Source organism: Papio anubis, chromosome 15 (assembly GCF_008728515.1).
Source record: "Papio anubis isolate 15944 chromosome 15, Panubis1.0, whole genome shotgun sequence".
In the NCBI taxonomy this organism is placed as follows: Eukaryota; Metazoa; Chordata; class Mammalia; order Primates; family Cercopithecidae; genus Papio; species Papio anubis.
In genome coordinates, this window is record NC_044990.1 from 30411285 (window position 1) to 30427044 (window position 15760).

At 46.2% G+C, this 15760-nt stretch overlaps 1 protein-coding gene and 1 long non-coding RNA gene across 3 annotated transcripts in view; one reads left to right on the forward strand and one right to left on the reverse strand.

Annotated features, from left to right (window-relative positions):
* DHRS12 (dehydrogenase/reductase 12) overlaps positions 1 to 15760 on the reverse strand; it is a 34349-nt gene that overhangs the window by 8661 nt on the left and 9928 nt on the right. Inside the window, exons 4-5 of one of the 2 annotated variants that reach the window (XM_031655858.1) lie at positions 12640 to 12732; positions 11487 to 11567 (exon numbers count right to left, since the gene is read on the reverse strand). The exons of the other annotated variant lie outside the window; for it this stretch is intronic. Coding sequence (XP_031511718.1) covers positions 11487 to 11567; positions 12640 to 12732 — 174 coding nt within the window. The remainder of the gene's footprint in view (positions 1 to 11486; positions 11568 to 12639; positions 12733 to 15760) is intronic. 2 annotated transcript variants of the gene reach the window in all.
* Positions 7963 to 8388, forward strand: LOC103879254. The gene is made up of 2 exons (XR_639799.4): positions 7963 to 8067; positions 8199 to 8388. It is a non-coding gene; the product is annotated as an uncharacterized LOC103879254 (long non-coding RNA).

The following is a 15760-nucleotide window of genomic DNA, read 5'->3' on the forward strand; positions in this document are numbered from 1 at the left end:
TTTCTCTGTGATTTAATTTATGACAAGTAGAAAGGACTTCTGCCAGAAGCGATCTGCCGCGTCGGCCTGCCCTGACGGATTGTCATCAATGGCTCTTGTGAGGAAGGGAAATGAAAGCTGGCAGCCGGGCTGGCTCTGCTGCCTGCCGAGGGCACCTCCTCTCTCCTCTCAGGACGGCGAGAGCTTGGGTGAGCCCCTTGGCACCTGTCCTCCCTGCCTGGGAGGTGCTCAGCTCTCATTCCCAGTCACCTGCGGGAGGGCTGGCTGGGTCCCTTGTCCCTGCCAAGTACTGTCTCGTCTAGGGGACCACCGAGTAGCAGGTGCTTTTTAAAAAACTCCCAGAGAAACACAATAATAATCTGCTAAAATAATACACAATATGTAAGTATGTATGTGCATACACATCTGTGTGAATGCATATACGTGGGGGTATGTGTGCATATAGATAACCTCTTATTGAAAGAATTAGTTATAGAATCCCAGTGAGGTTCAGTGACTTATCCAAAGTCCCAGCAAGTTCATACAATGTGGAAAACAGATGGCGCATCTCCCTTTTCTTGAGTCACGCAGCCATGCTGCATGCCAACCAATGCCAGGGAGAAGGAAGGTACCCATTCTGCAAGTCATTCTTTCCTCAGTGAACATGGCACCAGTTGCTCCTTGCCCAGCTCACACAGATCCAAACGGGCCTGTCATTAACACGTGAGCCAATGTCAGTTTCCTGCCCGCAAAGTCCTTCAACACTCTGGTCCCCACTGAATTAAGCAAACAACTCCTCAGCCTGGTGCAGTGGACTTCTTTGGGAAACATGCCCCATTCCGTCTTTTTAGGGGTAGGCCCCAAACACATCCTGTTCATAACAACAACACACACAGAACTGAGTCTTCGCCCTGGGCCAGGCGCTGTGTTTGTCCCATGTGGCCTTGACCCCATGGGCAGATGGACTGGGCCAGGGGGGTGACACCTGGTCCAAGCTGTCCCAGCCAAACTCTCCCTACAAGAGTGTAAAAATGGGATGCTGACCGGAGGACAGGTGACTCAGTGGCAGCCGTATGTGACCCAGATGCAAGGAAAAGCAGAGACGGACAGTGAACGAAGCACTTGTGATAAGAGTCCATGGACAACAGTCCCCAGGAAGCAGAAGGTCACCTCAGCGGCTGACAGGTTCTCCTGTCCTGTCCCTGGCCCTCCCAAAGCCCAGCTGTGCCTCTGCCATTAAGTTCTGTGAGGGCTGCCCTTGTAGCCTATTGATAAATTATTTTTTTGTTTAGTCTTCCTATGTGGGTTCCTGTTACTTGTGACCACACAAACCCTAAGACACTTGGCTTACCTCAGTTAGGAAGTCCACCAGTTCTCCCAGGATAACCAGCTACCCTTTAAAATAAGAATGTTTCCTGGGCGCAGTGGCTCACACCTGTAATCCCAGCACTTTGGGAGGGTGAGGCGGGCAGATCACTTGAGGTCAGAAGTTTGAGACCAGCCTGGCCAACATGGTGAGACCCCATCTCTACTAAAAATACAAAAATTAGCCAGGCATGGTGGCCCACAACTGTAGTCCCAGCTACTCGGGAGGCTGAGGCAGGAGAATCGCTTGAACCCGGGAGGCAGAGGTTGCCGTGAGCTGAGATTGTGCCACTGTACTCCAGCCTGGGCAACAGAGTGAGACTCCGTCTCAAAAATAAATAAATAAGAATGTCTCTGGATAGACACAGGTAGGGCATTGTTATAAATGGTTAATGGGTGCTTTTAGTCATTCATATCTTCTTGTGAACCAGGTCAACAACTTCCTTTCCTCTAAGACTTCCTATTAATATCAGGGACATTTGGGTGATTTAAGGTTTTGATGAGAGAAAAAGAAGATATTTTAAAGTACAGAATCCCATGGGAGGGCAGGCCTGGGAGGAGGGAAGGCACCTTCAGCTACTGCAAAAGTTGCCCAAGGTTAGTCCTGCTCCCAGTAATAAGGAAACTAATTCATTATCATTATGACTCATTAGTATTTTTAATTTACACAATGCCTTTCTTCCAAGGAACTCATTATGTCGGTGGAGATTCATTACGGGAAAGAGATCTGGGAGTGGAATTTATGTTGGACATAGTCTTCTAAATATGGCAACAAGAACTTTTATGACATGGGTACATGACTCGAAGCAAATCTCTCTATCAACTAATTAAGAAGGGAGGTAAAACTGTGTCGAGCTCAGGTGATGCTGAAGGAGATGCCGTGTGTTCTTAGAGCACTGTGAAACTCACGTCTGCATCCTCCAAATACTAAATTCATAGTGTTTCTGAAATTATGATATCTTGAGTATGACATTTTAATAGCATTAAAGGTAATCATTTTTAATGAGAAAAATATATCTCAATTTGTAAATTTAGCAGAGGAAAACTGATTGGCATTTCTATTAAGAAACCTTCAAAGCCACCTTGAATTAAAGCTACTTTGGTTACTAGCCAATGGGTTATGTGCTTCCATCCATGCTACTATTTGCCAGAGAAAATCATTGTCCTGCTGTCCCTGGGAAGTTTCTGGTGTTAATTTTAAAGGAGCAGACAGCTGCACTGGTGAACACCATTTGGTACTTCTTTTGTACGGTAACAAAAACACCCCATAGTGAGCCTGGAGGGCTCACACACTAATTTCACACATTATATAAAGATGATTTCAAAGATCACATTACCTGCAGAAGACTGCAGAACAGAGTCCCAGAGGAAATGAGCTATTAGAAGACATTCAAGGCACTGGCTTCTTATGGGGTATTCTCAGTTTGGGCTCAGAGAGTCGTTAGCATGAGTCAGGCCTTCCCCTTTGCCCCCTACCTCAACTCATCCCCGCCACCTTACCAGTTCCATGCACTGAACAAGTATTTATCAAGGGCCTGCTGAGTGCCAGACCCAGCGCTAAGTACTCAGGATACAGACTGAGGGCGCCCTGCCCTCTCAGTGCCCACCAGGCATTCCCAGGCATTATACTATGTGACAAACCTAACTCATGGTCAAGTGCTAGACTGCTGTGGGTACATGGGGGTGGGGCGGGGGAGGTGTCAGGTTCTGCATGAACTATGAAGGGACATTTCAGCTAAGACCTGGAGAAGAGGAGGGAACAGGCAGGTAGGGGGCTGGGGATGGGAAGGAGGGCTGCAGGTATGGAGCACAGCCTGTGCAAAGAGGCCCTGAGGCTGGAGAGTGCAACCAGGGCAGCTGCAGCCGACTGAGCACAGTAGAGGGTAGGGCAATGTGAGGCTGCAGCCTCCAAGGGAAATGCCAGAGACACTCACCTCATACGAAACCAAGGGGTGACTTTAAGCAGAAGGAAACAGATTTGCATGCATAAGGACCACTCTGTCAGCCTTATGGAGGAAGCTTCTGTTGGGGAGGTAGGTATAGGAGGGCACATAGGGCCCCATATTACTCCACTGCATCACAGTGACCTCAGTGGCTTGGGCAGAGTGGTCGCAGTGGAGCCGAAGAGCAGGAGACAGACTGGGGACAAGTTGTGCAGGGAGTCCAAAGGCATGATCACTGCTTGGATATGAGAAGTGAGGGGGTGTCAAGGACGAGCGGTGATGGACACGATGCTGGCCACTGGGGTGGGGCCCATTACAGGAGCAGACCAGTGAGGGACTAAGGGTTCAGTTTTGGACACGCTGGGTCTGAGGTGTTTGAGATCTGGACCTGGAATTCAGAACAGAGATCTGGGCTGGAAGGGGGCCCTTGGGAGCCAGGCACATGATGGCATTGGGGCAAGGAAGAGATCCCAACAGAGAATGTGGGAGGAGGAGAAAGGAGGGCGCAGGATTGGTCTAGGAGGGATGCCAACATTTAAAGTCCCCGCTGACATGCTGCAGCTGGCTAAGGAGGCTGAGAAGGAGCGAACCTCCAAGGGTGGAATCACAGGCGGCTCAGAAGCCATCGCGCCACGGGAGCGTGGACAGCTGCGCCCAGTGCTGCCGATGGATGTCGTAGAGGTGCGCTCTCCAGACCAGGAATATCAGGGTCACAGGTGACCTCAGCACAAGAGTGGTCAAAGGTCAGGGAGATAAGCCGACTGGAGTGAGCTGCAGGATGCCCAGGACTCGGGAAGCATGAGAGGCTGGTGGAGGAAGTGCTGTGGAGGCTTTTCTCCAGGGCCTAGCCAGGTGACTGATGTCACCCCCTGCTGTCACAGCCACAGTGTGGGGGGTCCTGTGTGCTTCACTGAGATGTATGAAAGAAGCTGCTTTACCACAGGGAGAACCCGAGTGTGGGCACTTGGGTCTCAGCTCATTAAAAGGACAAAGGTGCTTATTTGGGATTTTGTTTCTAAAACTCCCCAAATGAATGCTTGTTACCAGCATGCCTTTAAAACACACCAAATCCTAGCCAGGTAATTAGATACGGTCCTGGCCCACAGGAGGACTTGGATTTGGAGCCGGTACTCCTAGGCCAGAAGACCTAGAAGGGCAGACACCACAGAGCCTCGAAAGGGCTCTACATCGCCATGGAGCTGCCAGAACGGGGTACATGGCGTGGCCCAGGAGGCTCAGCTCTGGGAAGCTTTTGTGTCCCGTCAAAAGCATCTTCCATGGCTGGCAGAAAACCAAAAATCAATGGGAAAATGATCTCTGACTTCTGAGTGTGTCCATTCTCTCTCCTTAGGAGGGCTCCCCGGTGCAGCTGAAACCAAGAGTCTCACCTGGGGCCCTTCTAGGGGTCCAGGGGAAAGGGGGTTTCTAGGAGCTCCAGACTCCACCAGCCTCGCCTGTGGCCTGAAATCTGCCCCCACCTCAAGCTGAGGACACAGCCTCCCCAACAGCAGCTCCCTTGGTACTGAGGACGAGCACCAAGAAAGAATCATAATGAATAACATGCTTCTTATGATGGAAGACTCACTACATGCCAGGCGTTGAGCTGAAAGTTACAATGCTTTCTTTTTTCTTGTTCACGTATATATATAATTTGCTTAAACATAAAGTAAAATGTCTGTGCGTGTGTGTGTGTGTATCCACAGTTCTGAACTGTGACAGATGCAGAGTTGTGTAACTATGCATTAGACTGTGGTGTGATTCAGAACTCTATCACCCCAGATGTTCCCTCACAGTCACTCACACTCCCTTTGTAGTCACACCCTCCTCCTGCCCCTAACCACGCCCTAATCCCACCCCTTCAGCCTCTGACCTCTTCTTAGCCCCCTAGGTTGCCTTTTCCAGAATGTCCTATAAATGGAATCATACACTCTGCACCCCTTGGGGTCTGGTGTGACTTTGGCTGGTGCATCTAAGAGTCACTCACATTGTTTTGTACATTGACATTTTGTGCCTTTTTTTTTTCCTGAGACGGAGTCTCGCTCTGTCGCCCAGGCTGGAGTGCAGTGGCGCGATCTTGACTCACTGCAAGCTCTGCCTCCTGGGTTCACACCATTCTCCTGCCTCAGCCTCCAGAGTAGCTGGGACTACAGGCGCTCACCACCACGCCGGGCTAATTTTTTGTATTTTTAGTAAAGATGGGGTTTCACCGTGTTAGCCAGGATGGTCTCAATCTCCTGACCTCACGATCTGCCCACCTCAGCCTCCCAAAGTGCTGGGATTGCAGGTGTGAGCCACCGCACCCGGCCCATTCTGTGCCTTTTTATTGCTGAATCACATGCCGTTGAATGGGAGTGCCAGTTTTTCTATTCACCATATATATGGGCTGACTCCTGTTTGGGGCAATTAGGAATAAGCTGCTATAAACATTCGTGTGCATATTTTTGTGTGCACACAGGTTATTTCTCTTTGGTTAAATAATTACAAGTCTTTTTATAAATCTTATAAACCTATAAAAGCAGCACCATCCCCATTTTACAGAACGGGAAAGGAAGGCGTGGGGAGGTTGAGGACGTTCATACAGAGTCAGGTCACTGGAGGAGCTGGACTACTACCCTGCTCAGTATAGCCAGTGTGACTGAGCGCCTCCTGAGAGCCAGGTGGATTCCGCCCTCAGGGATCCATCTCTGTGCAAGAAACCCACCCATGAGCAGGTGGCTTCACTGAGCCATGACAGGCACACAGAGGGGGCCGTGGTGGCCCAGAGGGGAGCATCTGACCAGGCTCAGGGGGAGGAATGTGTCCAGCAGAGTCACAGAGGAGCAGTACAAGTTAGCCAGGTAGGGGACACTCCAGGCAGGGGAGCAGCAGGACAAAAGCATGGAGGTAGCACTGCCAGTGACAAGTTCCAAAACAAGAGGCTGACTCCTACAGAGTCCATGTAGGAAAATAATGGGAAATACATTTGGACAGGAGGTAGGGTCTGCTAACAAAGGACTTTAATTCCAGGTTAAGGAATCTGCATGTTAAAACAACATTAGCTGCCGTTTCTACAGTGCTAACTATTTCCCAGGCTCTGTGCCTCTCTGGGAGCCTTGAAGGTTTGTGAGCTGGAATGAGGTCTTAGGAACAAAACGGTGCATGAGGATAGCTCAGGTAAAGGTTATTGACAAGTAAGAATGCCTGGCACCAAACGCATGTCCTGTCTAAGGAAGCATTCTGCCTTGGAAGCACTGTTCTCTGTTTTCCTCTGAGTCTCCGTACCAATCTCCCTTCATGGATGAAAAGAGAGCTTTACCACGTGATTACTGAAATTGTGTATGTGTCTCATTCCCCCACTAGGCCAGCAGTCCCTTCCATTTCTCAATCCCCATAACTGGCCACAGCATCTGGCATAAAATGGGCCCTTTATAAATGTTTACGTAACAAGCCAGGCGCGGTGGCTCATGCCTGTAATCCCAGCAATTTGGGAGGCAGGTGGATCACCTGAAGTCAGGAGTTCGACGACCAGCCTGACCAAAATAGTGAAACCCCATCTCTACTAAAAATAAAAAAATTAGATGGGCGTGGTGGCATGCACCTGTAATCCCAGCTACTCAGGAGGCTGAGGCGGGAGAATTGCTTGACCCCAAGAGATGGAGGTTGCAGTGAGCTGAGATCATGCCACTACACTCCAGCCTGGGTGACAGAGCGAGACTCCATCTCAAAGAAAAAAAAAAGTTTATGGAACAAATAAGGTGCCTTTATTCATTAGGTACTTTGATTAGTAAGTAGTTATCGTATTAAACTCAGGTGACCCATTTTCAAAGAATTAGAATGTTAAAAAAAAAAAACAAAAAACCCTTGTGGCAAATTATTGTTCAATATTCATTCCCTGCTTGCCACCTCTGTGGGAGAAGTATACTTCTCTGATGCTTGATTTGGAGCTCTGTGAAATGATCTGCTTTGATTAACTGGATTATCTGCTGATTTCTGGATTGGTTAACTGGATATCATATCCAGTTAATCAAAGGGGCTTGGATGCAAGCAGAGGCTTGGAATTGCTTGCACACCTGGGCCTCTGCCATTGCCCTGAGAATATACCTTGGCCAGAATACGCCTTGGTCCAAGGAGGATGCAAGATATTTGGCACATACTCCATACCAAACCTGCAGCTTGGAGACACACAGCTGAGCCCAGCTGAGATCAGCCCGCCCAACAGATCTGCAGAAAGTCAGCAAAAATGCATGCTTATCATTGTACACCCTGAGATTTTGGAGTTGTTTCATAGCAATAGCTGCCCATACAACCCTACGCTAAAAAATGCCCCCACCATAATTTTGTTGTCCTTTGTTTAGGAAGTGAGTCACAGACTGGTTTTACACTACCTCTGAGCCTCAGTTTCCTCATTTGTAAAATCTGTAACATGGTTATGAGACTGAATGAGAGAATCCAAGAAAAGCCTTCAGTGCAGGCTGCAGCACGGGGACTGTGCTCAGTATGTGCTATTGCTATGAAGGCGTCTCTGGACCTGGGGTCCCTGTGTCGAACAGCAGCTCTCACTAGGTACTGGGCTGTGCCTGAGGAGGGTGCCACGTAACAGAATGTCAAGCAAAAACACTCTCTGTCTCCCGACGTACGTCCTTCCAAAGTGACCTCAGGCGAACTTCCTCGCCTCCTGCCAAAGAGCTAAGGCACCACTGCCTGTTTATCGCAGTCAATTAACTGGTGACGCAGCTGTCCTGGTGGAGACAGAATCAGTGTCCTCGTCTTGTGTCCTGTGGTGAGAGAGGCTAAGATGCGGGTGAGAGTTTTAATCTGCTAACGCTAGGCTGTGGCAGGCTGCCAGCAGGGCACTTAGCTCGGCCTCCCCGCCCTCCCCCTCCCATCTGTCTTCACTCCTCATGGACTCTTAATGCCACTGAATGCTAACAGGCAAAACGTATGTGACTGGAGGAGACCCGAAACAAAGGGGTGAGAACAGCCACCCAACAGAAGCTGTCTCCTGCGACGTCTTCCCCTCCATGGCTCAACTGCGCATCAGCCGACCCAGGGCAGCTCGCCTTTGTCCCTCAGTAAAATAAACTATGAAAATCTCTCCAGGCCCCACCCGCCTCTGCAAAAGGTTCAGAATTATTCTTTCCAAACTATCTAATTCATACACTGTGATGTCTCAACACAGCCGTGTGCAGGCGTGGACGCTGAAGGCATTTTGCATTTAACTATTCAACCAGCTTCAAAACCCTTAGGATCCGGTGATAAATCCTGCGAATGCGGAGGTTTACGCTCTCCTCACAGTATCAGGAACCTACTGGTGTTTGGCTGGAGACTGCAAATGTTTCTGACGGCTCATATGAATCTTAGAAAATAGAAAACAACCTATCCCACATTACATAATCAGGCCAGGAAAACATGTTTCCTATTAGAAAGGCAGCCAGCAATTTCCCAGGACTCAGACAGGGGTCCAGGTTTTTTGTCTGGCCTGCTCCTGCTGAGGAATGACAGCACTTGAACCTCTCTGTATCTCCTCTCTCAAGCAAAGACCCACGGAGCCGCCCCTCTGTGCTGGCATAGCCCCTTCGTCTATTGTACTATTTCTTTCACTGGAGAGAGGATGAGTAAATATCAAAGCCCGAGAATTATTACGCTTCTCAGAGGTTGGAATGATCAATAAGATGCTTCTAACACAAACAGGAAATGAAAATTCAGAGATAGCAAGGTCTTTAGAAGCAGGCTGGATCCTTACAAAGGTGCAACATAACCAGCTGCATAATCAAATAGTCCCTTTAGAGTCTCTCAAGCCTGTCCACATTCCCAAGCAAGGCCAAGGTCCCCAGATTACCCTCCTTTTCATCTTCCAAAACCTTTGGACTTCTCTGAGAGGTGCCCCCAACCCCAGCCCAGCCTCCCCTGGCATAGCTGGTCACCCGCTCCCAGTACTTCTTAGCACTTATTTGTGATAACACGGTGATGGGGTGAGGGAGGACATGCCGGCATGGGTGGAACTGTGCACTGGTAATGAACATGGGTCGTGGAGGAAGTCAGACCGAGGTTCACATTGTGGCTCCTCCACTTGACCTGAGGCAAGTGAAACAATCTCTCTCAGCCTCAGTTTCCTCATCTGTGATGCAGGAATACCTCCATCATAGCACTAAATTTTATATATATATATATGCAACTCTCACTCATGGCCAGGCCACAGTGAGCACTTAGCAGAATTTTGTCAGATGGCGGGTGGATGGATGAGCAAAAGAGCTGGCTTCATCCTGTGAGGTCGCACAAAACCCAGTACTTGGAAGGACCCTGCACCTGGTTTAATGCTCTGTGGTCGCTGCATTGAAATCCTTAATAATTTTTGAACGTGGAGCCTCGCACTTCCATTTGGTGCTGGACTCTGCAAATTACGTAACCAGTGCTACGGAACAGTGACTCGGGGGCCAGCTGTGACACTCTAGGAGTCTCAGCGGTCCCATTGAGTTATGAGCCAAACTCTAGCATGACCCCACATTTTGGTACTTTTGGTAATGGCAGCAAGGATACCACATTTGGAACAAAGTCAGTGATGAAAATATTTTGTACTAAACCTGTGCCATTTCACACAAGCTTCCAGGTATTTGTTTTGAAAAATGCAACCTCATCACTGGGGAGAAGGCATCTTACCACTCCTAGCCTTTCTTTCCTTGAGAAGAGAGTGCAATTAGGGTGAGTTCTCTCTCTCTTGGACCTTCTTCCATCTGCCAGGGAGATGGAGCACGTTTCAACAGTAAATTTAGGCTGGGCGCAGTGACTCACACCTGCAGTCCCAACAATTTGGGAGGCTGAGGCAGGAGGATCACTAGAGGCCAGGAGTTTGAGACCAGCCTGGACAACATAGTGAGACCCCCACCTTAACAACAACAAAAAATTTTTAATAAAAAAAAAATTAGTAAGGCATGGTGGTACATGCCTGTAGTCCTAGCTACTTGGGAGGCTGAGCTGGGAGGATTGCTTGAGCCCACGAGTTCGAGGTTGCAATGAGCCATGATCACATCACTGCACTCTAGCCAGGGCAACAGAGCAAGATCCTGTCTCAAAAAAAAAAAACCAGTAAATTTAGTAAATTTGGGGACAATGAGCGGGGCTTGCTCAGTTCTGCTCCTCCCTTTCTCCCCTTTCTGGGGAAGAAGAGAAGGGAAGTTCCAGGTGACTAGGTAGGTGAATCCTTCTAATTCTTGGGTTCCAGATGAGGAAACCCATTTGGCTCTTGCAGTGAGCCATGCCTTTCGACCAGCCTTATCAGTAACAATAGTGATATGTTGGCTTTCAACTGTTATTCCATCGGCTGACTCAATCTGTTCAGTTCTTGGTTTGGAATAGGGTTGCTATATATTGGACACACTCAATGACTCCAACAACCACCCAAACCCTGCCATCCATCTTGTGACCTAGAACAATACTTAATTAAAACATCTCCCTCACTACAAGGAAGTAGGATAGGTCCAGGGAATAGTGTTAGATTCATTGCATCTCAAAATTGAAAGGTCCTTTGGCTCGAGAAGGAGAAACTCCAAGGAGACTAAAAGCATGGTGCATTAGTTGTTAATCTCTCGTGTGCACCAGAATCATCCAGAAGGCGTGTCAAAATGGATTTCACTCTTGGCCTCATTCCAGAGTTTCAGATTCTGTAGATCTGGGTGAGGAATCTAAGAATGTGCATGTCTATCAAGTTCCCAGGTGATGCTGAGGTTGCTGGTCTGGGAACCCCACTTTGAGAGCCACTGGCCTGATATAAAATGACTTCACTCTGCTATTATAGAGCAGCAGCCAGAGTCCAGGTATCCTGTGCTCTAGCCAATGCCCTTCTCGGTCCATCTTCTTGCCCATTGGTTGCACCTTCCTCAGCCCTAGCTGGAAGTTCCCTTGGCTGCAGTTTTTAGATTTGCACTCAACACTTAAGGTGAACTTGCTCTCCTCTTCAAAATAATGTCTATAAAGAGCCTAGAGCTTCCTAGGAAAAAAACACTTCAATACTAAGTATTTCTGGCACCAAAACCTATTATAAGAAACATGAAAACAAAAAGTGTTTTATGAAGAAAAATAAGTACAATTCAGGATAAACTTAAAGCAAATGTCATCAGCCCAGGACCAAAAACCCAAAAAGTTGGTCAATTTTTTTTTTATCCTTTTATGGTACATTCTATGTTTATTTTGCTAAAACCAAATAAGAAAACTTCTTGTACTTACCCAGAGTATTGGTAGCAAGTTTTTTTCAAGTCCATCTTCTGTGAGCTCTCTTTTATTGACCATGCAACCTGCATTATTGATCTAAAAATTATAGTTCCCATTTCAAAATAAAGAAAAACAGGGCCAAAAGACCTACTTCCATCCCCACACCTCCACTACCCCAGCCCCAGCTCCTTCTCGACTTTCAAGTGACACTGACAATTTGCTCAACTGATTCTGCACTCCAAAGTCCTTGCAGGAAAATACCACTTGTGCAGAGGACTCAGCCACACAACTGTGCAAAGATCGCCAAGCGAGACAGCTGGGCCAGGCAACCTAATTCATGAGAGAGTGCTCTGGAAATTCATCTAGTTCAGAACCGTCCAGTAGAAATATCTAATCTTAAGATTTCTAGTAGCCACATTGAAAAGGTAACAAGAAACTGGTAAAATTAATTTAATAAGATTTTAAACCAAATGTATCCAAAGTAGCATCATTTTAACATGCAATCAACATAGAATATTAATGAGATGGCATACATAATTTTTTTTAAGGCTTTGAAACCTGCTAATTTATACACTTACAGCACATCTCAGTTTGGACTAGCTACATTTCAAATGCTTCACAGCCATACTGGATAGCACAATTCCAGACTCTGGAACAACATTTTAGAGCACATCAGAAAGTCTTTGGATAGAAAAGCAACTTAGCTCAAAGTGGAATATCTGGGAAGAGCATACTGGGACTCTTTCTATCTGAGTCCACCCAGGCTCTCTGTGGAGTTTTGTGCTAATTATGTTACTAAAAGATTTGCTTGCCTGTAGGAGGTATTCTTTTGGATGAAAAGAGCTTCTAATTTCAATACACCAATCCCCAAATCTACAGAACTGAGAAATATTTATATACAAATCATCATTTTATAAAACATGAAACATGTCTATCCTCCCACAATACCTACCCAGTGGATGGCCCCTACCTTTCCCCACTAATCTAACCACATGGGTCTCCTCTTAAATCCAATGAGTAAAGTTGATTCCATGAACAGGCCCAAGCATAAAAGAGTCTTACTAAGATTATTCCATAAAGACACGCAAACATACATATCCGTCCACATCCACAGACGGAAACAATGGCCAACATGACTTTATTCTCCACTTATGTTTACAAAGCTCACTAGAACATGGAGTTTATGTTCCTGCTTGAAATTTTCAACAAATTTCCAGATTTTCTTGGGATCAGACAAGTCCACAATGTGCAGAAAAATGTTCTAAATTAGAAAGCAAAATAAATAAATAAATAAACCCTTTTTAAAAAGATATAAACTAGCACTTTTAATTTTTAAAAAGTACATGATTTTTTAAAAGCAAATACTTTGAAATGATATAAAACGGAAAATACCAGTCCCACTCCTCAAAAATAAACCATTGTTCACAGTTTTTTGTGAATCATCCAGAAATATTTTAAGCATATACTATATATACTATATATATTTTAAGATATATATATATATATATATATATATATTCCACACAAATAGGATCAGACTATGCATTGTTCTACATCCATCTTTTGCACTTAACAATATGTATTTCAGTTTTTGGTGGTAAAAACAATTTTTACCTATTTATTTTATTGTGATAAGAATACTTAATATGAGATCTAGCCTCCTAACAAATTTTCCAGCACGCCGACTAGGTACAATGCTGTACAGGGCACCTCTAGAGTTTATTCACCTTGCCTAACTGAAACTTTGTACCCTTTGATAGTAACTCCACACTTCTCCTTTCCCCAGTCCCTGGCAACCACCATTCCACCCTTTGGTTCTATGAATTGTGAGTACTATGGATACCTCACATAAGTGAAATTGTACAGTCTCTGTCTTTCTGTGCCTGGTTTATGGAACTTAGGTTAGGTCCTCCAGGTTCATCCATGTCATTGCAGGATTTCTTTTCTTTTAAGGCTGAATGATATTCCAATGTGTGTATGTATGGACCACATTTTCTTTGTCCATTCATCTGTCGATGGACATTTAAGCTGTTTCCACATCTTGGCTATTGTGAATAATGCTGCAATGGATGTGGCAGTGCTAATGGCTCTTCAGGATCCTGATTTCAATTCCCTTAGATTAGTACCCAGAAGGGCAATTGCTGGGTCAGACGGTAGCTCTATTTTGAATTTTTTTTGAGGAACCTCCATACTGTTTTCCACAGTGGCTCCACCATTTTGCATTCCCACAAATGGTGTGCAAGGGTTCCAATTTCTCCACAACCTAACAAACATTTTTTGTCTTTTGTTTTTTTAACAATAGCCATCCTGAGAGGTGTAAGGTGATATTTCACTCTGGTTTTGATTTGCATGTCCCTGATGACTACTGACATTAAAAGTACTTTTTCATATATATATTGGCCATTTTTTTTTTTTTCTTGAGAAAAAGAGTGCCACTGCGCTCTGTCACCCAGGCTGGAGTACAGTGGTGCAATTTTGGCTCACTGCAACCTCCGCCTCCCAGGTTCAAGCGATTCTCCTGCCTCAGCCTCCCAAGTAGGTGGGACTAGAGGTGCATGCCACCATGCCCAGCTAATTTTTATATTTTTAGGAGAGACGGTGTTTCACCACGTTGGCCAGGGTGGTCTTGAACTCCTGACCTCAAGTGACCTGCCTGCTTTGGCCTCCCAAAGTTCTGGGATTACAGGCATGAGCCACCGTGGTCAGCTTGTGTTGACCATTTGTATATCTTCTTTGGAGAAATGTCTATTCAAGTCCTTACACCATTTTCAAATCGGGTTATAAGTTACGTCGCTGTTTGTTTGTTTTGCTATTGAGTTGTAGGACTTGCAAGAGGTCTTGGAGATGATTTTGTTATATATAACTCCACCCTATTCCTTTTAATGACTACATAACATACCTTTGCATGGATATGTCAGAGTTCCCTGCCGCTGATCTTTTTTTTTTTTTGGTCAAAATTTTGCTCTTAAGACAGTATCTTAGGCACATCATAAATAAGATGGTAAGTTCTGCTGTGACCCTTAGTCCTTGGTCATGACACTTTTCAATCTCTGCCTTGTATCATGGTTATCACTGGACACAGCCACCTCCCCAGGAGACTTAGAACTCCGTGAGCAAGGGACACTGTCTAATGCGCCCTTTCTCCTTATGGTATTACACAGTCACAGCCATGGTAGTTGAATAACGGACCTTGGCTGTTTAAACCTTTTTCTCTGTACCCAGTACCAAAGTCCAAATTTGCATTCTTGGCATCCAGTGAATGCAACGGTGCCCTCTCTGAGCATCAGTGGACATATGTGACCTATCACTAACCCAAGGCAGAAATTCCTGCTGCTGCAGGCATGTAAGCACTGAACCTGCAGACGACGATCAGAGCAAGAGCCACAACTCCTTTGACAAAGCGGGGAAGTTCCGTGCCCTGCCTGAGTTTCCCCATTAATTGAGCTATAAACCCCAAAGCTGTAGTCAGAATTTCTTTCTACTCATCTTAAAACATATTGTTTTTTCACCTGAGACAAACGAGACAGAAGCAACTCCACATTTTCATGACTCAGAAAGTCGAGTCAGGTTGAACACCACATTCAGCTTAAGCCTGGCCCAACTGGATATTCCTCTGCCTTCAAAGGATAGGAAAAACGTTGTCTGTACAGAGCTATTCTCTTTGAAAATGCCTGTGAAGGCCCTCACCCAGCCAGAGCGTACAAGGCTGCTGAGTCATGTCTGAGTCAGCCGGGAGCCTGTACCAACGACTGCAAACTGAGTCTAGACACCTAATCCTTCCATTTTGAGGCCTTGTCTGCAACCACCCTAAAATTCCCTCCTACCAGAAAGCGATGTGTTAACATATATACAAACTCCAGGTTAAAACAGCAACAAAACTCAAGTGAACTAAAACCAATTCTGCTTGAAACATTCCACAAGTTCTCTGAGCTTCCTGGAAGTGCTTGAGATGTCTCAGAGTGAAAAGGAGGTAGCAGCAGGGAAGAGAGAATCACTGTCCTAGACAGATCAGCCACGGGGCTGGTGACATGAAGCACTATGAAAAGAGGAAGGAAATCATCTGTGTCCCTCTGAGGCAAAACAGGAGGCCACAAAGCACCCAGAAGGAAAGGCCAGCAGTCTGTTGTGGCCAGGAGAAGGAACTGGAAACAGGTGCATGTGTGTAAAAGTCCCAATCTGCAGAGCCACACAACGAGAAGGCTCACCTTAGCAGCCACTGGTCCCCACTGTGACAAAGCATGGTTACTGAAACTGAACAAAACAAAACAAAAAAGCTGGGACCCTTTCTG